The sequence below is a fragment of the Misgurnus anguillicaudatus genome, chromosome 6 (assembly GCF_027580225.2).
Source record: "Misgurnus anguillicaudatus chromosome 6, ASM2758022v2, whole genome shotgun sequence".
In the NCBI taxonomy this organism is placed as follows: Eukaryota; Metazoa; Chordata; class Actinopteri; order Cypriniformes; family Cobitidae; genus Misgurnus; species Misgurnus anguillicaudatus.
Window position 1 is genome coordinate 5284363 of NC_073342.2, and position 24808 is coordinate 5309170.

The 24808-nt window shown below is 39.1% G+C and overlaps 1 protein-coding gene and 2 long non-coding RNA genes across 3 annotated transcripts; 1 reads left to right on the forward strand and 2 right to left on the reverse strand.

Annotated features, from left to right (window-relative positions):
* Positions 1-3853: 3853 nt before the first annotated feature.
* Positions 3854-4850, reverse strand: LOC141364130 (uncharacterized). Its single transcript, XR_012369804.1, has 3 exons — positions 4315-4850; positions 4099-4164; positions 3854-4001 (listed from the first exon to the last, which is right to left on the reverse strand). It is a non-coding gene; the product is annotated as an uncharacterized lncRNA (long non-coding RNA).
* A 151-nt stretch (positions 4851-5001) lies between these two features.
* On the forward strand, positions 5002-7718 carry LOC141364131 (uncharacterized). Its single transcript, XR_012369805.1, has 2 exons — positions 5002-6782; positions 7255-7718. It is a non-coding gene; the product is annotated as an uncharacterized lncRNA (long non-coding RNA).
* Positions 7719-14954: 7236 nt separating this feature from the next.
* On the reverse strand, positions 14955-24406 carry LOC129444501 (G2/M phase-specific E3 ubiquitin-protein ligase-like). Its single transcript, XM_073868228.1, has 4 exons — positions 24323-24406; positions 19728-19900; positions 17347-17561; positions 14955-15232 (listed from the first exon to the last, which is right to left on the reverse strand). The coding sequence occupies exons 1-4, from the start codon at positions 24323-24325 to the stop codon at positions 14976-14978; spliced, it is 648 nt and encodes a 215-aa protein (XP_073724329.1). The 5' UTR covers positions 24326-24406; the 3' UTR covers positions 14955-14975.
* Positions 24407-24808: the final 402 nt, after the last annotated feature.

Genomic DNA, 24808 nt, shown 5'->3' on the forward strand with positions numbered 1-24808 from the left:
GGTTAGGAGACGCATGTTGTTCCAAATAAAGTGGGTACTGAACCATCTTTCATTGCCAATGTGAATCCCGCTGCCCTTTTTGTTTAGTAAAGCCATGGACGATATTTGTGGTTCCATTATCACCAGACATCTGAAGACATCTCTGTTATTGTCCTTTGTTTATGCCGATTTGACTTTCCTGTGGCCAGCTAATTAAAATACTTTGACTGCTATCTCTGCTTTTGAGTCCTTTCTCCACCATAACAGAACATTTTGACCAAGGCATGGATTCAGCGAGTAGCAGTCCCTTTCAGGCAGCAGTTGAACAGCAGGGTGCCCTTCTGGGTTGTCACAAGGAGGACATTACTGCTGCCCGAGATCAGGGAGGAGATCTTCATCCGGGACGTTCCTTCCTCCCTCAATGACCTCATTGCTCTGGCCATTCGGGTTGAGAAGCGGTTTGAGCTTCGTCGCAGAGCCCGTCGCACGGACACAGCTGTTCTCTCCACCTCCTCTGTCGAGGCTGCGCCTGTCTCCACTGAAGCTGAGCCAGAGCCCATGTAGTATCTCTCCCAAGGAACGGGAGAGAAGGATCTCTAACCGTTTGTGCATGTACTGCGCGGCTGCAAATCACTTTGTGTCAGCATGTCCTGTAAAAGCCAACGCTCGTCGGTAGGCGGAGGGTTACTGGTGAGCGCCATCACACAGAAAACCCCTTCCAGGGCTTGTACGTCACTGCCGGTCATGCTTCATTGGTCCGCTTCATCGGTTGCCAGTTCTGCCTTAATCGACTCTGGGGCAGAGGGAAATTTTATTGATGAGGATTGGGCTCTACAACAAGGTATTCCTCTCACACACTTAAACGACTCTACTCCTCTTTTTGCCTTAGACGGCAGTTCACTACCCAAAGTACACAAGGAGACTGTTCCATTGACTCTTATAGTTTCTGGTAACCATAGAGAGACAATTTCTTTTTTGATTTTTCGTTCTCCTTTTACCCCTATTGTCCTGGGTCATCCTTGGCTTAAAGGCCATAGTCCACATATTGATTGGTCTAAAGGTTCTGTTGTTTCTTGGGGGTTGTCTTGTCATGTTGAGTGTTTAGTATCTGCGGTTCCTCCTGTCTTTTCTGTTTCTGTTTTTCAGGAAGAGGCTGGTGATTTGTCTGGAGTTCCGGAGGAGTATCACGATCTGCGGGAGGTCTTCAGTCGTTCACGGGCCACCTCTCTCCCTCCTCATCGTCCATATGACTGCGCTATAGATCTTTTGCCGGGGACCACGCCCTCAAGGGGTAGACTCTATTCTCTGTCGGCTCCTGAACGGGAGGCGCTAGAGAATTATCTTTTCGATTCACTTAGTGCGGGTACCATTGTTCCATCGTCATCTCCCGCTGGTGCGGGGTTTTTCTTCGTTAAGAAGAAAGACGGTTCGCTACGTCCCTGTATTGATTACCGAGGGCTGAATGACATCACAGTTAAGAACCGCTATCCCTTGCCATTGATGTCTTCAGCTATCGAGATCTTGCAGGGAGCTAAGATTTTTACCAAACTCGATCTCCGCAATGCATGCCATTTAGTGCGTATTAAAGAAGGAGACGAGTGGAAGACCGCCTTCAACACTCCCCTCGGTCACTTTGAATACTGGGTCCTCCCCTTCGGGTTAGTCAACGCCCCCTCCATGTTTCAAGCTCTTGTCAATGATGTTCTCCGCGACATGCTTAACATTTTCGTGTTTGTCTATATTGACGACATACTAATTTTCTCTCTGTCTCTCCAGGTTCATGTCCAGCATGTACGCCGTATGCTTCAACGCTTACGTGAGAACCGGCTATTTGTCAAGGCAGAGAAGTGTTCGTTTCATGTTTCTTCGGTCACATTTCTGGGTTCGGTTATCTCGGCAGAGGGGATTAGTATGGATCCTTCTAAGGTGCAGGCGGTGGCTGATTGCCCGGTTCCCGATTCTCGTGTCTCGTTACATATTTCCTCGGCTTTGCACATTTTTATTGCCGCTTCATCCGAAACTTTAGTCAAGTGGCCGTTCCTCTTACCGATTTAACGTCTGTCAAGTCATGCTTTAAATGGTCAGAGCCCGCTCAAAGGGCTTTTGATCATTTAAAGTCTCTTTTTACCATCGCACCCATTCTTATCACGCCTGATGTCACTAGACAATTCATCGTCGAGGTTGATGCGTCTGAAGTAGGGGTGGGTGCTGTTCTATCACAGCGATCTGCTACTGATGGAAAGATCCACCCTTGCGCCTATTATTCCCCTTGTCTCTCGCCTGCGGAATGTAACTACGATGTGGGCAACCGGGAGCTGCTTGCCATACGCCTAGTTCTCGGCGAGTGGCAACATTGGTTGGAGGGTTCTTCTATTCCCTTTATTGTCTGGACCGACCATCGCAACTTAGAATATATTCGCTCCGCTAAGAGATTGAATGTGCGTCAGGCTCGTTGGGCATTATTTTTCACACGCTTTGATTTTTCTATCTCTTTCCGTCCCGGTTCAAAGCACTTTTGGGAGTACTTCAACTCGGCGCAGTAACACCTTCCCTCTCCTATTATGAGAGGGAGAAGGGGAGCGGACTTTTCAGGCGAGTCGAAGTACTCCCAAAAGTGCTATTACGCCATAAAATATAGTTCCTCTTTTAAATCCGCTTAGAAAAGCGCTACGTTTTATTTTGTACCACCAAACTTGCTCGTATAACTACTCGTCTTAAATAGGAAAAACGTTGATGTGTTTGGTCACTTCTAGTATAACTACTTCTAGAGGGATGTATCAACAATTCTTAGTAAAGGTAATAACATATTTTAATATTGAAAATGAGTAGACTATTCCTTTAAAGCTCACGTAACACACGCTGTTTCTGCATTTCTGATGTTAATCTGGAGTACCTATAGAGTAGTATGACATCCTTTATATCTCTGAAGAGTCTTTAGTTTAATCAGATTTATAAAAGAAAGATTAGCTTTACCGAATCTTTCCGATAACGTACGAAAAAATGAAGAAGGAGGAGTTACTACCGCAGGAGGAGCGAGTACGAGTCATGCAACACTATACAACACTGTTTTAACTTATGATTCACTACATGTTCGTGTCATTTATATAATATACACGCGCCTATTTCCAACATAAGACAGAAGTCTTACTTACCACGTGTAACTCGTCATGACCCGGTTCTGAAAATCCACAGCATCAAACACACACGCAAAACTCCGCTGCTAATCCGGATAATAAACTATATCCATTGTTTCCATAAGGCTGGATGTCTTCTCCTTACATCCAAAAACACACTTCTTCTTGTACCATTGTTGACTTTTGAAATTAAACAAAGCTGAGTGGCGTGATAAGCTGTTAGAAAGCTCTAGCGTCTCCCGCTGACTGACGGCTGGGCGGGGTTTTCCGGGGGAAGTTTTCCGGCGGAAGCCCATATAAAGAAGTGATACGTATCGAAAACCCCTGAAACGTCAGTTAGAACCGTAATCGAAAAAAACTAGCCGAAACTTGTACGAACCCTGGCGAAGTGCATTCGGCACAGAAATACTCTGAAACACGCCCAACTGCTGTTTTGACACTTTGCCTACGTTTAGCATGAGGAAACAACTCTATAACTGTGTTAATAAGTCAGAATGCTTGAAATACCATTAAACCCCCCTTTAAAACTAATATTAGATTTACACATTCCTTATGAAATAAATCAAGTATTCCTTTATGACTTTAATAGACTGTCCAAACAAAATCAGTGTACTGTCCCTTAATTCAAACAACATTTAAACATTAAGACATACACTTTTTCCATGTAGGCTATTTTCCAAATTACACATGGTCACAATTGTCGTCAAGCAGTGAGAAAACTAAAATATATTATATTTTCACTGACAAAACTGTGGTGTACTTACAGCATGATGAGTAAATAAATAGGTCCACTTGTAGTGACATTTCTTTAGTTTTTGTTGTGTTAATGACGGTTGGTAGATGAAAGTCAGTCAGCCTCCTCAATGGTAAAGACGCGTTCGTACTTACCTGTAAGAAAACACACAAATATGAATTAATTTTTTACTTACAGAACTGTGGTGTACTCGCAACAAAATAAATGAATGAATAAACGTGGTAACGTTACCTTTAAAAGGTCTTGAATGATTGTTTGGTTGAGAACAGACAGACAGTCAGTTAACGTTAGTCCTTACTGAGAGAGAAACACACAAATATTAATTAATTTTTCACTTAACATAACTGTGGTGTACTCGCAACAAAATAAATGAATAAATAAACGTGGTAACATGTTTATAAAGTTTAAAGATGCTTTAAAAAAGTTAAAAGTGTTTGCAATGCTTACCTGTTAGCTGTCTGTGTCCTGGCTGCTGTTGCTCTGTGAAACTCCGTGAGAGATGTGGGGGATGGGTGCTTGTCAAAATTAAAGCCATTATTTACTTCAGGTGTGTGTGTGAGGGAGAATGTGTGATTCTGGTATTCAGTATTCAGTTTAAGTTAATTTTTTATGTAGTACTTATTCGGTTTAAGTTATGGTTAATCATTTGCAGTTTTTGAGTTCATATCACAGTTTTTATTTAAGTGAAATTAACTTTTTATAAAACAATAAGTTGAATAAACTCATTTCGTTTAATGAGTTACACTGTTAGGTTTTACAGTGTAGCAGAGCAAACAGAAATAAGTTACAGTAACAGAATTATTAAACTTATTTTTTGTTGCTGTCTTGACTTTTTTAAACTTTTTTCCTTTTGTTGATGTGAATCCGGGATCACATCTTACTTGGTGAAATCACGGCGACCTATTATATATGGTGGGGACATGGACCAGCTTGCTGAGCTGGTGGGGTCCTGGCGAGCTGGTGGACCACAATATATTGTAACATATTAAAAGTTGCCTGTTTATTCTGCATGTTTTATGTTTTGACCTATGGCTATATATACATATATAATATATGATGGGGACATGGACCAGCTTGGGTGTGCTGGCGGGGACCTGGTCAAGCTGGTGGGGACCAGGTCGAGCTGGTGGGCCAGCTTGCTGAGCTGGTGGACCAGCTTGCTGAGCTGGTGGGGACCTGGTCGAGCTGGTGGACCAGCTTGGCTGAGCTGGTGGACCAGCTAATGACCAGCTTTGACCATCTATTCCCCAGCTTGGCCCAGCTAATGTCCAGCTTGGACCAGCTGATGACCAGCTTGGACCAGCTAATGACCAGCTTGGACCAGCTTAAACCAGCTACCAGCTTAAGCTGGTATTAGCTGTTTTTCCAGCAGGGGGAGCGACGACAGCGGGTAAAAAAGCTTCCCTGAATCAATAAAAGAGTCTAATGACATACTCAAATGATATTAAACAAAGAAATAAAACTTTAAGAGAGAGTTTTGTGAATGCTTTTCCCGTCATGGACCTGCATTAAATCACCACGCTGTCACTCTCCTGCTGCGCTGTACTGCGAGCTTCAGCTCATGCCGAGTAAGGAGACGCACATCCCCTGCCCAACATACGGTACAACATACAGTAAGTGTTGCCTATTGTTGCATAAACGTCATCTTAAGTTTTTTAAGGCGAAGTAATAAATAGTATATTTACATTTTGGGCGGGGGTAAAAGATCGGATTAATATCCATTTTGCCAAGACGCATTTATGTGGCCAAATGTAAATGGAACAGTTTTAACAAATCAGATAGCTATCCGATTTGAGAAAACACATGAAGTTACCAGGTGTAAAAAGGCCCATAAAGTTTTACAACAAAACCATACAGATTACCCTCAGAAGGCCTTTTTTACCCCCTATAGCCGTTTGAATTTCTTTTGTGAAGGATGGATGCACATTTTTTGGACTTAAAGGCGGTGGACCCCATACCCTTGCATTTTATAAACTGTAAGATTTAGGACATTTTCTAAAATAAAGAAAATGTGTTTGTATGAAAAGTTATGAACATTTGCATCTTGAAAATGGGTTTAATATCATTTTTGGCCGAACTATCCATTTAATAATAACTAAGGCCCATTCCTGGATTAAACTGACCCCTGTCTGGGAAAAGACTAAATGTTTTACTAACGTTTTACTTTGTACTTTATTCAATTGATTTTGACGTTAATAAGATGTTTCTATTGATTGCGTGTGCATTCTATAGTGCATGACCTTAATGTCCATGTAAACCCATGTGTTTTGTAGTCATTTATTTGTTTTTATTTTGAAGCTACTGTGATGTTTCTATTGATTGAGTGTGCATTCCAGAGATGGGGGACTCGAGTCATATGACTTGACTCGAGTCAGACTTAAGTCCCAAATTTGAGACTTGAGACTTGCTTAAATGGGGGTTTAATGGTATTTCAAGCATTCTGACTTATTAACACAGTTATAGAGTTGTTTCCTCATGCTAAACGTAGGCAAAGTGTCAAAACCGCAGTTGGGCGTGTTTCAGAGTATTTCTGTGCCGAATGCACTTCGCCAGGGTTCGTATAAGTTTCGGCTAGTTTTTTTCGATTACAGTTCTAACTGACGTTTCAGGGGTTTTCGATACGTATCACTTCTTTATATGGGCTTCCGCCGGAAAACTTCCCCCGGAAAACCCCGCCCAGCCGTCAGTCAGCGGGAGACGCTAGAGCTTTCTAACAGCTTATCACGCCACTCAGCTTTGTTTAATTTCAAAAGTCAACAATGGTACAAGAAGAAGTGTGTTTTTGGATGTAAGGAGAAGACATCCAGCCTTATGGAAACAATGGATATAGTTTATTATCCGGATTAGCAGCGGAGTTTTGCGTGTGTGTTTGATGCTGTGGATTTTCAGAACCGGGTCATGACGAGTTACACGTGGTAAGACAGACTTCTGTCTTATGTTGGAAATAGGCGCGTGTATATTATATAAATGACACGAACATGTAGTGAATCATAAGTTAAAACAGTGTTGTATAGTGTTGCATGACTCGTACTCGCACCTCCTGCGGTAGTAACTCCTCCTTCTTCATTTTTTCGTACGTTATCGGAAAGATTCGGTAAAGCTAATCTTTCTTTTATAAATCTGATTAAACTAAAGACTCTTCAGAGATATAAAGGATGTCATACTACTCTATAGGTACTCCAGATTAACATCAGAAATGCAGAAACAGCTTGTGTTACGTGAGCTTTAACAAATATTAAAAAAAGACTCAACTTGACTTTGACTTGACATTCATGACTCAAGACTTGACTTGGACTTGAGTTAAATGACTCAAAATAACTTGTTTTTTATTTTTAAATCTGTTTTTGAACGGACGCAAGAGCGTAATCTAACCATGTGACGCAGCAGGTGAAGTGGTTTGTTTTAATCCGAATATGTGTATCAAATACTTTACCATTATGTTTTTATGTTTTTCTATATGAATATTACCAGTTTTATGTATCACTTAGTTTTCCAGTGTATGTGTGTGTGTGTGTAGGAAATTTACCAGCATGCATTGCAGTCTGTTCATGTACATGGTGAGGGTCTACATGCTAAGGGCAGAGACAAAAGACGTACTGTCCCAGAAATGTAATCTTGTTAAAGTGATGCCGTATGTTTTCTATATGATACAAACCATATGTTTCTTCATGTTTCAAACCCTTGGGAATAGAAGCATATGCTAAGGTCAATGTAAAGGTCATGGATTGCGTGCGAAGATAGGCTTAAATACTGTGATACAGGGAAAAGGTTTTCAGTGAGTCTTGGAGTTTTTGCAGGACTGCTCGGCTTTTATTTGTCTGGTTAATAAAAGTCTATCTTTTGAAAATGAAACCTACGGCTTGAGTATTTTATTCTTAAAGAACCCAAAAAGAAAACCACAACACAGGCAAGCAGAGGAAGAGCGCGCAACCTTAACAGTTGTGACGAAACATGGAAGGCACTACACCAAAAATAATTAAGTTCAGGTACCAGGATTTTGTGCAAGATGAGAAGAGAAGAACAGCAGTATGCAAGGCCTGCAATACGAAGATATCTGATACAATCAGCACCACGTTGAATTTCATTCAACACTACAAATCCCACAAAAAACTGTAAGTAACAAAGTCTGTTCCATTGTTTTCAGCTAACGTCTTAGCCATGTTAGAAGTTGGTAAAAATAATCCAATAATCCAAGGCACTCAAATGTTATTGAGAAAAAAATGTATGATAGATATTCTACCGGTAGGTATGATAAACCGGTAGAAATGTGTCAACCAGCAGAGATTTTGGACTATCGTCTCTATCAAGATTAAGCGCCAACGTTACTTGCTGTGTGCATGCATGGTCACAAAAACGTAACATTTGTTCACATATTTAAACACCACAGCCTCAGGCCGTGACGAACAAACACAAACAACAGTGCTGAATAATGCGCATGCTGTTTCAGTGTGAGAGGAGCTTGCAAGTCGCGCATCCACTGCTTATTAAGCTTGTGAGTATTTTTTGCCGCTTATTGGCCCTATATGCACATATGCATCAAAATTCCTGCCTTTGTAATTATCCTCATAAATATGGCCATTTAGGTCTTAAGAGAAAGTAAACCGCTAAAAGAGAAAATGCATGTGTAACAGTAGCTGTGTCCCAATTCAAGGGCCGTGGCCTTCTAAGCATGTGAACTTAAAAGGTGAGCACTCTGTCTTTCAAGGTGGCAGCCTCAGAAGTTCGCGAAGAGAACTGAAATGATACGGTCTTACCTTTGGAGTTCCTATAATTGGCGTCACCGGCTGCACGCGCCCACCACGCCGGTCAGCAGGACACAGCGGAGACATTTCTGACTTATTAAAATAAATATGGAATCAGAAAATTATTAAATTTATTAAAAAAAAAAGGACACATTGATGTAGATTAAACTATTCAACAGTATATCAAATTAATCAACCTTCGAAGTATACGCAGCATAAACAGAATAATATTAACATAAAACATAACTTATAATACTAAAACAGTCGGTCTTATATCCCTAGAAGGTCGCAGCCTTTGAATTGGAACACAGCTAGTATATTAGGTCCCGAGTGACTTTGCTCTTAAAGGGGTAATTACCTAATTTTACTCTTGACTGTCACTCATGTTAATCAAACAGCATTGACACAAAATCGCTTACTGCTTTTGACTAAATCACTTTTCTACCTTTAATAAGATATATAGAGTGAGAATTATGAAAATTCTATGACACTAAATACTTTAATATAAAAACCTTATTAAAGGTCCCGTTCTTTCTGTGTTTTGAGGCTTTGATTGTGTTTACAGTGCGCAATATAACATGTGTTCATGTTTCACGTGTAAAAAAACTCAGTATTTTTCACACAATGTACTTATCTCAATAGCAAACTGATTCACCTAGTATACCAGTTAAATGAACACAACTAAGATGTCAGCATTGATCAGAATCAGTATGCTTACAGAAAGAGTAGGTCTGCTGCAGATGCTGTCTCATCAGTTTTACACCTAGCTCTTTCCCACTTGGACAGCAAGGACACTTATGTGAGACTGCTTTTTATGGATTTCAGTTCAGCTTTTAATACAATCATTCCCCAGACATTGATACACAAACTGGAAACTTTAGGACTGAGTTATTCACTGTGCAACTGGGTATTGGACTTCTTAACAAATAGGTCACAGTCTGTAAAAATCCATAACACATTTTCTTCCTCCATCATTCTCAACACCGGCTCGCCGCAGGGCTGTGTTTTGAGCCCAATGCTGTACACAATGCTGACATATGATTGCTCTGCTAGACACCCGAGCAACCATGTTGTCAAGTTTGCAGACGATACAGTTGTGATGGGACTCATCTCTCAGAATGACGAGTCAGCCTACAGATCAGAGGTGGAACAAATGGTGGCTTGGTGCAAGGATAACAATCTTTGCATTAATGTGAAGAAAACCAAAGAAATTATTGTGGATTTCAGGAAAATCAATAGGACACACCCCCCTCCCATCTGTATTGGAGGGGTTGAGGTGGAAATTGTCTCAAGCTACAAATATCTAGGAGTACACATAACCGATGATCTTAAGTGGAAACTCAACTGCAGCAGCCTGGTAAAAAAGGCTCATCAAAGACTGTATTTGCTGAGGAAGCTTAAAAAGGCTGGCCTGGGAACTGCAGTTCTTACATCTTTTTATAAGTGTGTGGTGGAGAGCACCTTAACATCTTGCATTACAGTGTGGTATGGAAACTGCTCTGTAACAGATAGGAAGGCCCTACAGCGTGTGGTTAAGATGGCAGAGAAAGTCATCGGTTGCGGTCTGCCTGAAATTGAAGATATATACACCAATGGATGTAAGATCAGGGCTGTAAACATTATGAAAGACTTCTCCCACCCTGCTAATGGACTATTTGACCCTCTTCCTTCGGGACAGAGGTTGCGTAGCATCAGAACTAGAACATCAAGGTTAAAAAACAGCTTCTATCCAGATGCTGTAAGACTTTTTAACACTGCCAATGCTAGAATCTGACAAACTGAACTTGCTGTCCTATTTATATTGTATTTATATTTATTGTATTTATTAATGTGTAGTAGTTATTTTTATTGTGAATGTTTTTTAACCGGACCTCAGAAACTAATTCCAGTTCATGTAAATGTTTTGGAATGACAATAAAGAATCCTAATCCTAATTCAGATTACAAATTTTAATGTAATGATAATTAAAGGCGGAGTCCACGATGTTTGAAAAACGCTTTGGAAAAGGAGACGGGCTGACTACCAAAACACACTTGTAGCCAATAAGCAATAAGGAGTGTGTCTACTAACCGACATCCTTGCCGGGTTGCGTATGTGTGGGGCAGGCCTATCAACAGAAGGTCCAGATTCTATTGGGGTAGGGGCGTGTTTGTTTAGATGATTTCAAATATCAACATTGGTTTTCAAACATCGTGGACTCCGCCTTTAAGTCATGTTTGTTTCTCCTCCTTCTGTTTAGACATGAAGAATACCTCCACACCAAGGCCACATTTGACTTAGATCAGCGTCCAATTTCCCAATTCATTGAATCAAGGATACCACACTACAGCAGCAACCATCCCCAGCAGAGAGCCATTACAAACTCAATACTGTCAGACCTAATTATAAACTGCAACATAGCTACAGCCCGACAGGTGTCGTAATACCAGTTTCGACCATGGGAAGGCGGTATGCGGGCCACGTACATAACCGCCAGCCAAACTGCAATGCACAAATAAGTTGCACGTGTGGGAAGTACAGCCCACTACTACCGCTGCGTCCGAAAAATAAGGCAGCTGACTTGTTGCCTCGTTGACTTAAGAGGCATGAAGGCAGCTCAGATTCGGCCAGCCATGGATTCGGACATGCCTTGATGCCTTCCTGCCTTGCAACAGGGTTTTCGGATGCATTTCAGTTCAGGGAAGAGAGCGGAAGAATGGCTGAAGCAAGAGACATTTACCACTACCATAACCATTCGCTGCAAGGAAAAAACGCGCTCGGAATCACAAATAAAATATGATAAATAAAGGAACCGAACTAGAGTAAATACTGGCACTGCTTTTCATCGCTGGAGACAACTAATGGACATGAAAGAAATGAGGTTCGACTCCGAAATGACAACATTTCTTTTTGATTGGTAAGTAAGATGCTGTTAGTATTTCTCTAGAAGTTCACTTATAATAGGCCTTGCGATAACCTATGCTCAGCTTGTACATGAACCATGGCTTTGTGCAGTAAATGTGGCTCCATCTGAAAGCAGCTGATGGCGATTCACTTTTAATCAAGAAACCGGCTTCACTGACGAGAAGCGCAATGACTATCGCATGCAAATTATCGCGCATCCTTAGCTTTTAGCGTTTAATAGTTAGCTCTACCCACAGATCCGATCCGGTTTTCACCTGTTATCTACCAAGCTGATGCTAAAATGTAACATTAGCTAAGAAGCTTGAAATGTCTTTGATGATAATGAACACCAAATGGACGCACGAAACGTAGCGGAAAACATTGCAATGTTAATGAGACCGAATGTTTTTTTTTTGGTGACTAAGGATAACTTACTCAGTTGCTAATGTAAATCAAACTTGATATATGCTGCGAAATTAGCAGCTGCTAAATTAAAATAGACCAACTCACTTTCTGGAGGTATACTGCCCCCATCTTTTTGGAGTGTGGAGTATGAATTTTTTTTTTTTTGGCGGACATTTTAAACATTTTAAGGACTCCCTGCAGTTTTGGGCTGTGAACAGGCACACTCTCCCCTCTTTGTTCAAGGTAGCGGTAAGAGTTATGGCTATCCCTACATCAAGTGCACCTGCTGAACATGTATTCAGCCATGGTAGGGTGATAATGCGACCACATCGCCCACAATTGAGTGACAAAGTTCTATGAAATTTAATTTTTTGCAAGTGCAATGTAGTGTAAATAGTTGGTCACTGTTTATGTGGAGTTGTCAGCTTTTTGCAATAGCACTTATAATTGGTGTTACGCTTTAAGTGAAAAGTGTATGGATCGTTTATTGGGATGCAAATATATATATAAAAAAACTAAATATAAAATTTGCAAATATAAGAGTTGCAAGCACAGCCATATTCTTTTCTCTGGGGTCCATTGCTGCTTGCATGTTTGACAGACATACAGTGGCTGATGCCAGTCAAACGCCCTTCAACAGTATAGCACTTCTTATACCTAACTTCTTGATAGTATCATTTGCTAATTCACCAAATTGCTTTACAACTTAAAAAAGTCTTAAATTTTGATGTCTGGGTCTTAAAAATTGTGCTGTATGTAACTTCTCCATATTGTATTTTTCCTAAAAGTTTCTTTGTCAACCACATTTTGATTAAATCAGGGATGCAAACACATCGCTTTTCGGCGCCTGCGGCTTTTTATTATTAATGGCATTTTGGTTGCGAGCACATCGTGTCTCTCCCGATGAGTCTGCTGTACGTTCACGTGCTCTCTATGGAGTTCCAAACGGATCTAAATTATTACTCTGCAACACACACTCGTGTCACTGAACGCGACGTCTGCGTCTGCCGAACGCGACGTCTGCGTCTGCACTTCAATGGAACGCCTGTCCAACGTGACGTCTGCGCCTGCCCAGCGTGACGTCTGCGCTTTACTTTTCTGTAATATTGTGTACTATTAAAGCATATTAAAGCTTATTTTAAAAATATTTGACTTCACGGTGTTGTTGTTTTGATCGTATGTATGGTTTTAAGTCACACATTTATTTGTTGTTACTTCTATGACTATGTCTGATTATTTCTTAGGATTTCATGTATTACCCTCTTACATATGTTTCTTCTCTTACCTTTGGCATTGTTTTAATTTATGGCATTGCTTCTTGTCAACATAGCCAGATACTTGTAAAAACGTAGCTTATTAAACGTAGTTTGTAATAGTCATCATAAGCTGGGGCCCATTTTAGTAAGGTTTAACCAACTCAGAGTTCAAGTTTTAATTCAGAGTTGACTTACTCTGAGATGGGAAACTCTTGAGTTTTCGGTTGCAGAACAGCTGAAAAGATAACTCCGAGTTATGCGCGTGCACAAATACTATGAAAATTCATTATCATTTGAGCTCCGATATTACGATTCACCATGGCAACAGCAGGTGAATAAAGAGTTCTAAATCCTACTAAAACTGAAAGTGTTGCTGCAAGTATACAGCAACTATGAGGATTTATTTTAAAGAAAAGAGTTGTTGGAAATTGCTACTCTAGTAAATGCGTACATTTAATTGTTCATCATGTCAGTAAATAAACGGAACTGAACGTTATTATTCATCATATTTATTTTCATGCAGATGCAATCCCATGGACAAAAAGAATATAAACGCATATCAGCCAAAAATTACATGTAAGCATAAGACTTAGCATAAAAGGCTACGAATTTTACAATGTCTTGTCATGTATAATACTGAAATATGCCAAGCCAGTATTCGAACTAAGGTCCAAAGTCTGCCCTGTCCACTGCGCACAGCACTACCCACTTGACCAGCAGCTGAATGTATGCATAAGACACCTATTCTGATGTAAGGGCACGACCACAAAAGCTGATAGTCACGTGAGGCTATTTATATATTTAAAATAAATGCCAAGAAAAATAATACCGCTCACATAATTTCAAATATGACAAAAAAATTCCTCCCCCGACATAAATGAAACTTCCAAAAAAAGAATGCAACATCATTAATTAGTAATTGTTGAAATTAATGTTAACAAAGATCAATAAATGCTGTATAAATGCAGTTCATGTAGTTTACAATTTAATTAATGTTATGTTTGTTCATTTATAGCAAAACATTTTACTTTATTGTAATGAAATGGCAATCTTACATAGAAATTTTACTTAGAATAAATTGTTATTGTTTTCATATTTTATATAAATTATATGGTTAGGCCCTAATTCATTTTGGAAAAAGTGTATCCCTTACAACTATTCAAAAAAAACCCCACACACACTCTTTTGCATGTCTTTAATTAGAAGTCAAAGACATTGAAAAAACAGTTATATCATGCCAAATGCAGGGGGGCTTGCAAAATTTTCATATTTTTCACTTTTCATATTTTCTACAAACATGTGTTGGCTTCTGGAACATTTTTAAGATATTACTAACTCTTTTGCATGTCTTTTATTAGAAGTCAAAAACATTGAATAAATCAATGACTATTTAATGACACGTGACTTTAGAGAACAGTAACAGCCACAACAAATGATGTTTTATTAACAAAGTTCGGGAGGAACATGTCAAATAAAATACCTAAGTGACTTCAGCTGTTTTCAATCAGTAGTCAATGGCACCAGCCGCTTTCAATCGGTAATCAACAATACACCCAATCAGCTCGAAAGCAAGCCATATATAAATCACAGTTGAACTCACTGAAAATCCTTCGCATCTTTCAGAATCCCTCCTCCACCCCTTCACCTCTCACTTACCAAGTTATTTCCTTAAGGGGGGGGGGGGGATACTCTGTGTTTCAGGCTCATTCCCTGCTCAGAGCCCTCTCCCCAGACAGCACGCCAAATACGTTTACTAATTTAATTCTTTTAACTTATTTGTAAGTGTGAACTCGTGAAATGGGCATTACAATAAAAAATTCAATTAAATCACACCGAATGTAGGTGCTTGCAAAATGCCACTCCTCATGAATTCTACAAATGCTTCGTAATTATTATGTATAGGAAGCCTCAAACAAATACTACATGTGTTGGCTTCGGGAAAAATCTTTGGAGTCTCAGTTTCCTGTTGATGTAGAAATTCCAAAGTTGGATCTACAGGAAAACCCAATCTAGGGATTTCTGTCGATCCTGACGCAAATGCCAAAATGTTCTTCAGGGAAAGAGGTGATGAAGCTCCCTCTGTAAATAAAAATGAAGACAAAAAGGTAATGTTGGCCATTTAGAGATTAAGTGTTCTTTATAAAAAAAATTCACTTCAGAATATTGCCGACATTCTAGACATGTGATTAAGTTTGCATGTCAAGGGGGCTAAGTTAGGATATTTACTACATTATTTATTATTAATAATAATTGTTTTGATGTAGTGTTTAAATTAACCAAACGGTTCCAGAAAATATGCATATGCTACATGTGTGAGCTCAGGTTAAAATTTCATTTGATGCAAAAATAAAGTTGTAGCCATCTTTATATTTTATTTTCAATTTACAATAGGTGACTATTTTGGTTTACAACTTGAAACATTAATACATGCCCTCAATAGATGTTGGAATCAAGTAGCCTGTAATGGTTTAGCATTATTATTGTACCATTTCCATGTTTATATGAAAATGATAAAATTGAAAAGGTGATGTATCTTGCAGTCAAGGGAGAAGTCAGTTTGTACATTAACGTTAATTAAGGACAAATATGGAATAATTAAACATACAACACAGTGGAGTGCTGGAGACAGCACTAATGCTGTCAACGTATATACAATCTTAGGGTCTGTTTACACCTGATTTTAAGATGCATTTTGGTCAATCAGATCACAACTGGACATCTGTTATTTGATTTTGAATGTAATAAGCAACTTAAGAAGATTGAGCCCCAGGGGCACATTAATAGAATCAGTAAAAACACTTAAAGCTGTAGTCTACGGTTAGTAAGTTTTAAAAAACTCATCCCGCCCCTCTGTGCTACCTGATCCCTCCCACCGGGAAACCACCTGAACAACGTCACTCATTCAAGCTGTGATCACTGGTAGTAAACATCAGAACAGAGATTTACAGAGCAGTAAACAAATAAAGGCTTGAAGGAATGAACAATTACAATTATGATTGTAATGGACGTTATTTACTTTCACAACACGTTTCCCCTCATGAGCTTCAAGAAATGACTTTATAAATATAATTACTTTGACCCGTGATACGCGATGCTAAACGGCTAACATTCCGATGCCGACCGGCAGCATGGGCATGTTGTCAGACTGATAATATCATATTTATGTAACACCTCACACAATCTTTTTAAATATAATTATTTTGACCCGTGATACGCGATGCTAAACGGCTAACATTCCGATGCCGACCGGCAGCATCAGCATGTAGTCAGATTATAATACTATTTATGTAACACCTCACACAATCTTTGTAAATATAATTATTTTGACCCGTGATACGCGATGCTAAACGGCTAACATTCCGATGCCGACCGGCAGCATCAGCATGTAGTCAGATTATAATACTATTTATGTAACACCTCACACAATCTTAGTAAATATAATTACTTTGACCCGTGATACGCGATGCTAAACGGCTAACATTCCGATGCCGAACGACAGCATGTACTCATAAAAAGATATTTATGTAACACCTCACACAATAAAAGTATAAATAAGTGCGTACCTGTTCAACAAAAAGCCTGCCGTGTCGGCGTCGGTTTTCAGCCCCAAATCTCCCTGAAGCTTCCTCAAACGGTCAATGGCGGACCATATATTGATTCTACTTAGAGTCTGGCATTTTTCAAATTTTTTTAACCTCTGCTCTTTCTTCAACAGACTTCCTTTTTCTTCCAACCTCTACTGTAGGGACAAGCAGGGGCTGCTTGCTGCTGTCGTTTAGTTTTTTTTCCATTAGTGAGATGTTGCTGCTTCGCTAGCTACCATACACTGACACAAATTTCATGTCGCAGGCAGGAGAGGGGCGGGGTGGTGTGCGATGGGGTGGAGACGCGAGCACGAGGTGGATTTTCAAATGTAGCAGGGATTGGATGAGAGCAGTTAACCAATGTAAGCTATCCGGCCGGACAGTTTACATTGGTCAACTTATCTGCTACCATACACCCAATAGACTGAATGGATTTTTTAAATTCTTTTTTCTCTTCATATTGTTAGGATGTTACTGTAGAACCATAACCAGCATCTAAACGAGGTTATTAATAATGAACAATCTTTGAAATCGTAGACCATAGCTTTAAAACAATTATTAACAAACATTCTTTTAACCCTAGATAATAAGTTATGATGCATGTGTTACCTTCGACATCCAGGAGCCAGTCCCTCCAGTAGCAGATAATTTTACTCTCCAGTACTCTTTTATTGGTTCCTAGCGGAGACAGCTGAGGTACGAACAGATCAGCCAAATCTTTTGCAGTTAGGGGCTTCTCCTCAAACATCAGTACCCCTCTAAAGAGACTGGGATTCTTCTGTAAATCTTGAATTAGCCCCAAACACCGCAGGCCTTCTTGAAATCTGAAAAAAGGACACAAAAACAAACTTCAGGGTTCCTACACCTTATTAACTCCAAATTCAAGGACCTTTCAAGGACTTTCCAGGTCCAATACCCTCTAATTCAAGGAGTAAATGTGGGGACACATTTCAAGTGAGAACAAGGTTACATCGTGTTACCTTTTAAAATACATTGTTAAAGTTCCCTTTTGATGGAAACTCGCACTGCGTCACTGCGGTGACACTCTGGGGACACCTCCAGGGGCAAGTGCGTCTGAATGTGTACCGGTATATCAAATTCAAACAATAGTGAGGCTTAACGACAAAGACAGGGTGACGCAGGAGTCAGGAAGTATATCGCTATCTGTAAAGGCCCTGTCCCAAATGGCGCACTTCATGTGGACTTTCGGTCTCGTGGCCTTAAATTGCGCGTGCTCGCTTAGTCCACGAGTCCGTAGGGTGTCCCATCTGTCATTTTTACGCTTTGAAGTGTGCTCATCAGCGCCTCCTTTGCCCCCTTGATGCGGTCTTCAGCGAAGCCCGCACTGCAGCAGGCTTCGCGCACTTTACCAACCCAGAAGTCCTTGCGAAAGAGCAATCAGAGCAATCAGACCAATCCGACGACGGAAGGGAGGAGTTCACACTGACACTGACGGCAACTTCCCTTCCTATTTCCGGTGTGCCGCTCGAGTCTGTCCCAAAATACGACTCTGTTGCATCCACGTGGACTCGCATTAAGGGTCCCTAAAGTCTGGACTACGTGATGTCATCAAAGTGTGGACTCTGAGGAGGACCACAAGTCCGGAGTGTGCCATTTGGGACAGGACCAATATTGCCAAAGACGCATTACAGGGATGCAGGAAGTATGGCAAGGGAGACAACAGTTACATATGTAACCCAACATGTTTTCATGTGTCAAACACAACTATGCAAAAAAAGCATTTTCGTACGAATCAACATTCACATACAGAAGATATAAGCATTTAAAGCGAACAGTTTAACACGTGTGCTTAAAAAGTCTAGAATTTTTATGATATTATCCTACACTACACAGGGAATAATATGTTTTTTTCCAGAAAACCTCTTGCATAAAATAAATTCAAGCACTTTCAATTAACTGCATCTATGTATTTATATCTTCAAAAACCTCCCAGGACCTTGAATTTTCCTCCCAGATTCAAACTTTTAAGGATTTTGAGGACCCGTGGGAACCCTGAAACTTCTCCATGCATTACATTTCAAGGGGTTTTCCAAGTGTAGGACACACCTTCCTTTCTCAGAGGTAGTAGGGCATACAAGCAAAATATATATTGAGGCTAGCCATTGTATTATGGAAAGAGCTCTGTTAGAAAAGCAGATTTTTAAGACACATTTTTAAAATGTCTCTGAGGAAAATATATTTTAAAATCACACTACCATAGTAGCATCTTTCTGCTGTGCCAGTAGTTCCAATTAACAATTTAGTTATATCAGTAACCACCCTTCCTATGTCTATTCCTTGCAACTGACATTACCTTTCAGTAGGTGGGTTTTCATATCCACATTTTTTGTTTTAAATCTACTTATTTTTAAGTTACCCACGTGAAAAATAAGTCGATTTCTAAGGTGTACTTAAAGTGCTCTATTTTTGCACACTAATTTTGTGCTTGATATGCTGACAATTCTTCTTTGGTATTTTTGGGATGTTCTTGAGATTATCTAGGTGTGCTTGTTTGTGCTATTTTGAGACACCATAAATATGAACTATAATCTGCTAAAAATGTTTTTAAAAATATATTTAGGTACCACTTGTAATAAACTTGAACCCATCTTTGTATGAAAGTTGAGTTCAAGTTTAATACAAGTGTAAACTAAATACATTTTTAATACAGATATAGTATGTTAAAAGTGTATTTTAGTTCATATGCATGGTGTCTCAAAATAGCACAAATAAGTACACTAAGATGATCTTAAGAACATCTCAAAATGTACTAATGAGGAATTTTTAGTATCAAGTACAAAATTAGTGTGTAAAATAGAGCACTTTAAGTACACTATGGAAGTGTACTACTATTTCACCTGGATAGCACATGGACTCAAAGACTAGTTCTTTATTTCATTACGCATGTTGATCAGAACAGAAGCCCACTCTCTTTGACTTTGAAAACTCTTAAAAGTAAAAACATTGGTAGGGTAGATTTTGTTACTCACTGTTCCAAAGAATCTCTCAACCTGCTCTCAAGCAAGAAGTTCATTGCTGCGTGTACCAAGTCATCTCTGTCCTCCAAGGCTTGTATATGTCGCAGAGACCCCAACATTGAGAGCTCCTCAGAAGCTGTCATAATGGCCTTCTGTGCATCAGGAACATTCTGTGCTGATTGGATCTAATGAGGAATAAAAAAAGTGTAGTGTATGGAGTCAAGTCTTAATTTAGTAGTCAATAAACAGAAATTACTAATTAACAGTGGAGGTTTTTGATAGTGGCTGGCTGCACCCGGAAGCTAAAAAATTATAAAATTATGACGTAATCAGACAGCGTCACTATAATGTTGGCTAAACCCTTCAGAAACTGAATACCAAACACTAATACTGAAATAACAAAATAACATGCACAACAATATTAACAACTTTTATTAGCAACAACTAGCAGTTTATAAAAAAGATAAATACAAAAGGTCAAACAGAATTAACCAGTTGTCGGTTAAAAAAATGATCTCTAAATTAGGCTATTATAGACAGTGGACTAAACGCGACTACAGTTAGCCATCTCATTCCAATTTCCAGGATATTTTTGTGTGAAGTAAACAAATCCCTCACACTCAATATTTCGTAACTCGCCTGTTTGTACTTATAAACCAATAAAAACATTTGGCGCAAGGTCACGGCATTTGGGTTCTGGCGCGAGGTCACGGCGTTTGGTTTTGTGCACTCACATTGCATCAAGCTAAAATTTAATCAAAGCAACAGTCTCAGACTTGAAGAAAATTGCTGAACATTTAAACCTATTTTCTGCACATTCCGCCATATTGTAATGAAATAAAGAAAGTCCTCCTTCTGTTAACTTATATTTCTGCATATTCCAGCATATAAAATAAAAATATTTTTTGTAAAATCCAGCAATTAAATAATTAAAACGAACGTCTTTCCTGGTTGTATTCCAAACTATTAACATTCACGTCTTTTAACAGTAAAGTGCAGATAAAGTTTTGTTTTTGGAAATCATTAGACATTTTTACCACTTAATTAGGTTTTGCTTTGTAGAAAGCCTTTCTTTAAAGTGAATTTTGTTTTGTATAAATTGTGTCTTAATTTTAATAAATGTTTTATCAACCAATTGCATGTATTTAATAAATTAAAAGCAAATATAGACAATATAATAACCGTGACATTGAGGCGCCGGCACGGCGCGTTCGCTTGCATTGCATTGTTAACTAGAACGCACGGACATCATCATAAATGAATGAAACTCATACATTAGCATTAAATATCTTTGCTGCATTCTTTCTAAAACAGACAAGGGCTTTCTCGCGGCTCGCATCAGCAAAACATTGCATCGTCCATGTTGCACTTTACAGAAGTTGACACTTGTCTTTTTGAAAAAGTAAATAAAAAAAAAAGTAATAATAATTATACAAAAGAGTTGTTCTAGTCGTTACTAGAAGGCACAGAGGGAGTTAGACCTGCCTTGGCGGTGCGTCTTTTATGCATTCTGAAGGTGCCTGTTTTATCGTGTTGTCTATTAGGCAACATTCCGCACAAGTTGGGTTTAGATTTGGAAATACATTACATCTACATTTCAGTACTAACTGATAAGGTGATGATGATCATCAACTTTCTTTATTATTTTTAGCACTACCTCAAACTTAAGCGGCGTCTGTCATTTTCTTAAATAAGCCGCGGCAATGTTTCAAATGAGCTTCTAATAAGACAAACGCCTTTATTTTCCACGCGATCACCTTACCAAAACCATTTTGAAACTAAGGAGTCATTTGTCCTCCGATTACATACAAGCAGCATACAAGCTCCGCGGCGACGCGTTTGCGGGAATGAGTTGCGAAATTGCAGGCGCAGCTCGAAATGGCTGTTATTTCAAACAGCGTAACTTGTTTTAAACTAATCAGTTAATGGCTCGGTGGTCAGTGAAGAACATTTTTAGTTTTAGCCATCCCTAATTTAATATTTAATCCTTGTCTGCTATATAAGTTCATTGTTTTTTTTAAATGCCGGTATGGCGGTATAGAAACTGATATCTTTGCTATTTTAGATCCCGCGGTATACCATATTACCGTATTACCGCCCAAGCCTAATATACATAAACACCTCATAGACTGACGCTGCCTATTGGAGCTGAAGTATCAGCGTGACAGCCATCTTTGATGGATCCCCAATGCCCCCTCTGCATTAATTTCTACTGAATAAAGTGTATTCCCCAACTACAATAATCATAACTCCCCAAGTTTTTAACAGATTTGTCAGTTATGATGACAATACTATAAATGGTAAAATAAACAAATTTTGAAATACAAATTCAGAACTGTAGTTAAATAAAAATGTATTTTTCTAGTCACGTTTTTGCTATTATAAATGATGTTTTAGTGATGTGAATTAATATTGTTGCTGCAATGTTGCAGTTTACTTTTGTAAATTTCTAAGGTTGGTAAATTGTATATACTGTTGAGTAGTTTAATCTGCATGAATGTGTCACTTAAGAAAAATTTGTGGTTCCGTATTTATTTTTGAAAGTCTGAAAAGTCTCAGCTGCTGTGTACAGCTGACCAGCGTAGTGGGCGGGAACAGCAAGTGACGCAACTCACCCTGTAGGCTAGACACACCCAATGTCTATGGAAGTAACTGGAGCACAAATGTAGCACATTCCTCACTCTAAATAAAGTAATATTTTCACTTTTTCACATTTTAATTGCATTTTTAGCGAGAAATTAGTTTTGTAGTTTTCAAATATGGGATTAGTTATTAAAAAGATGCTCTCTGTTTAAATTTAACAGAGAATTCAATTTTCCTGCCTATGGAGTCTGTCCAAATGCTTTTTTACTGAGCTGCCTTTATGCCTCCGAAGTCATTGTGTCATGAGGCAGTGAGCCAACAAGTCAGCTGCCTAAGCCTTCAGATGCAGCCACTGTTTGTGTAGGACCAGTGTAACCAGAGCAAAAAACATACAACAGATGGCACAGTAGGCTTTAACCCCCAGGGGTCCAAAAACGGGGGGACGCGTTTTGATGTGTTTTCTCCTTATCATAGCAGAATCAACTTAAAATACTCCATCATTAATAATCAAACACTTACGTGTTTGACATCATTTGAAACTCTGAAGGGTCCTCTTTAATTAGTGTACATTCACAATAACAAGAGATCTTTGTGTTTTTGTCAAATAAAGAAAAAAAACAGGGTGCGCATTCAGACATTTCTGTCTCCGCCAGCTGTCTCTCAAATCACGTTACAACAATCAGTTGAAACTCCGCGAATACTCGTCACACAAACATGATACACATATCAAAAGAAAGCCTGAAATGTCTACTTTTAAACAAGCTAATTATAATCAAAAACAAATATTTCCTGTTTATATAATCTGCATTAAAGTAAAGAGAGTACCGTTTTTCGTGGCTGAGCTCATTATCTCTAATGCGGTCACGCCCTCAGGCTGTTGACATGGTAATGACGAGCAGTTCCAACAATAATAAACAAAGCGTAAACTTTTATCAGATTTAAAGACTTTACCACATGTTTGGATTATAAACTTTACACACACACGTGAGGAATATCTTCATTTATGTCTGGACATTGAGGAAGAGAAGCGTTTATCTTTAACGTCACCTAAGAAGAAGAACAATGGAAGACGCAATGGAGAAGGATATATTCCTGAAGAAACTGTAAGTCATTTGTCGTCATTTATATTTGCTATCATGTAATATGTTATGGCTTGTGCAGTTCAGCCTACATAAGCAGCCTCAGCAGACTGCACGCTTCGGATTGAAAAACTTTCGCATTGTTTACAAACGAGGGCGCGTGATTTCACGTAATGGCAGATTTCATTGATACATGCTGTTAAACACACAGTATGTGCTGTAATATGATTCCATGTTTACATGCTTATTTACAAACGAGTATGTGTGATCACGTAATGGCGGATTTCATGTTAGACACCGTTATTCACTTTCGTATCCTTCATGGCAACTTTGAGTAATGCTGCACTGGGGAATCTGTTGTTATATGATATTGTTTACATGCAACGCATTCCATACATTGCGCTTTACACGCGACACCGTTTTATTATGAGCTCCGCGTTGTTTACACGGAGACGCGAGCTCGCGCACATGCAATGTGTTTTTAAAGTTCATACTCGCTTACAGAAACGCGTTTAAAACAGAAGCTAGACGATAAGGGGATGGGCATCTGAAAACAGTCATCTGAAAACAGCTTTTTATATAACTAATCATTGCATATGTTTATCTGAGATACTAATTTAGTTTATGATAGTTTATCTGAATGTAGTGCTATCATTTACCCATCAGTTATGTATGTAAGGGTATTTCTGTGGACAATTTACATTTGTTGGTATGAGACACTTGCCATTATTATGTTTTAAAGCAACTGAAAAAAGACCAAATGTAAGAGCATGTCAGAACCTCTGACAGTGTCCCAAAATGGTCGAACCCCAGAGGGTTAAGACCCCGCGGAAACCCTGATTAGGGATGTCAAGGATTAATCGACGATCGATTAGTTCTCAATAATAAATTAATCTAGATTTAAAAAAATTTATCTATGCCCACCATTTATTAAAAGTTATTTACCATAGTGACGTTAATGAGGGTCCTGAAGATGGCGATGTTGAATCAATGATGTGGGTGCTTTCCTAGATGCAGGCTCAGTATCACCATAATGGTGCCTAATTTTTAGGAGACACATTTCACTTAGACTGACACTTGCACTTTCACACAGAACACACAAAAACTACATAAATCTCATCGATGTGTCACATGTCAGTGACTGTTTCATTCCTTGCCAGGCTGACACCCAGCTAACAGAAAAAAGTTCTAAGAACGTTCCCTGAAAGTTCTTTACGTTCCCAAAAACGTTCTGCCAACGTTAAAAGTGTCCCGTTTTCTTGATGTTCTAAGAACGTTTTTGTGTTGTCTCAACGTTAGAGGAATGTTACATTTTACCATTTTTAAACGTTATGACAATGTCATGTTTTAATGTTCACACAATGTTTAAAACAACAACTGTTTATTATATTGACTTATATGATTGTTATGTAAATGATAGAGAAACATTGC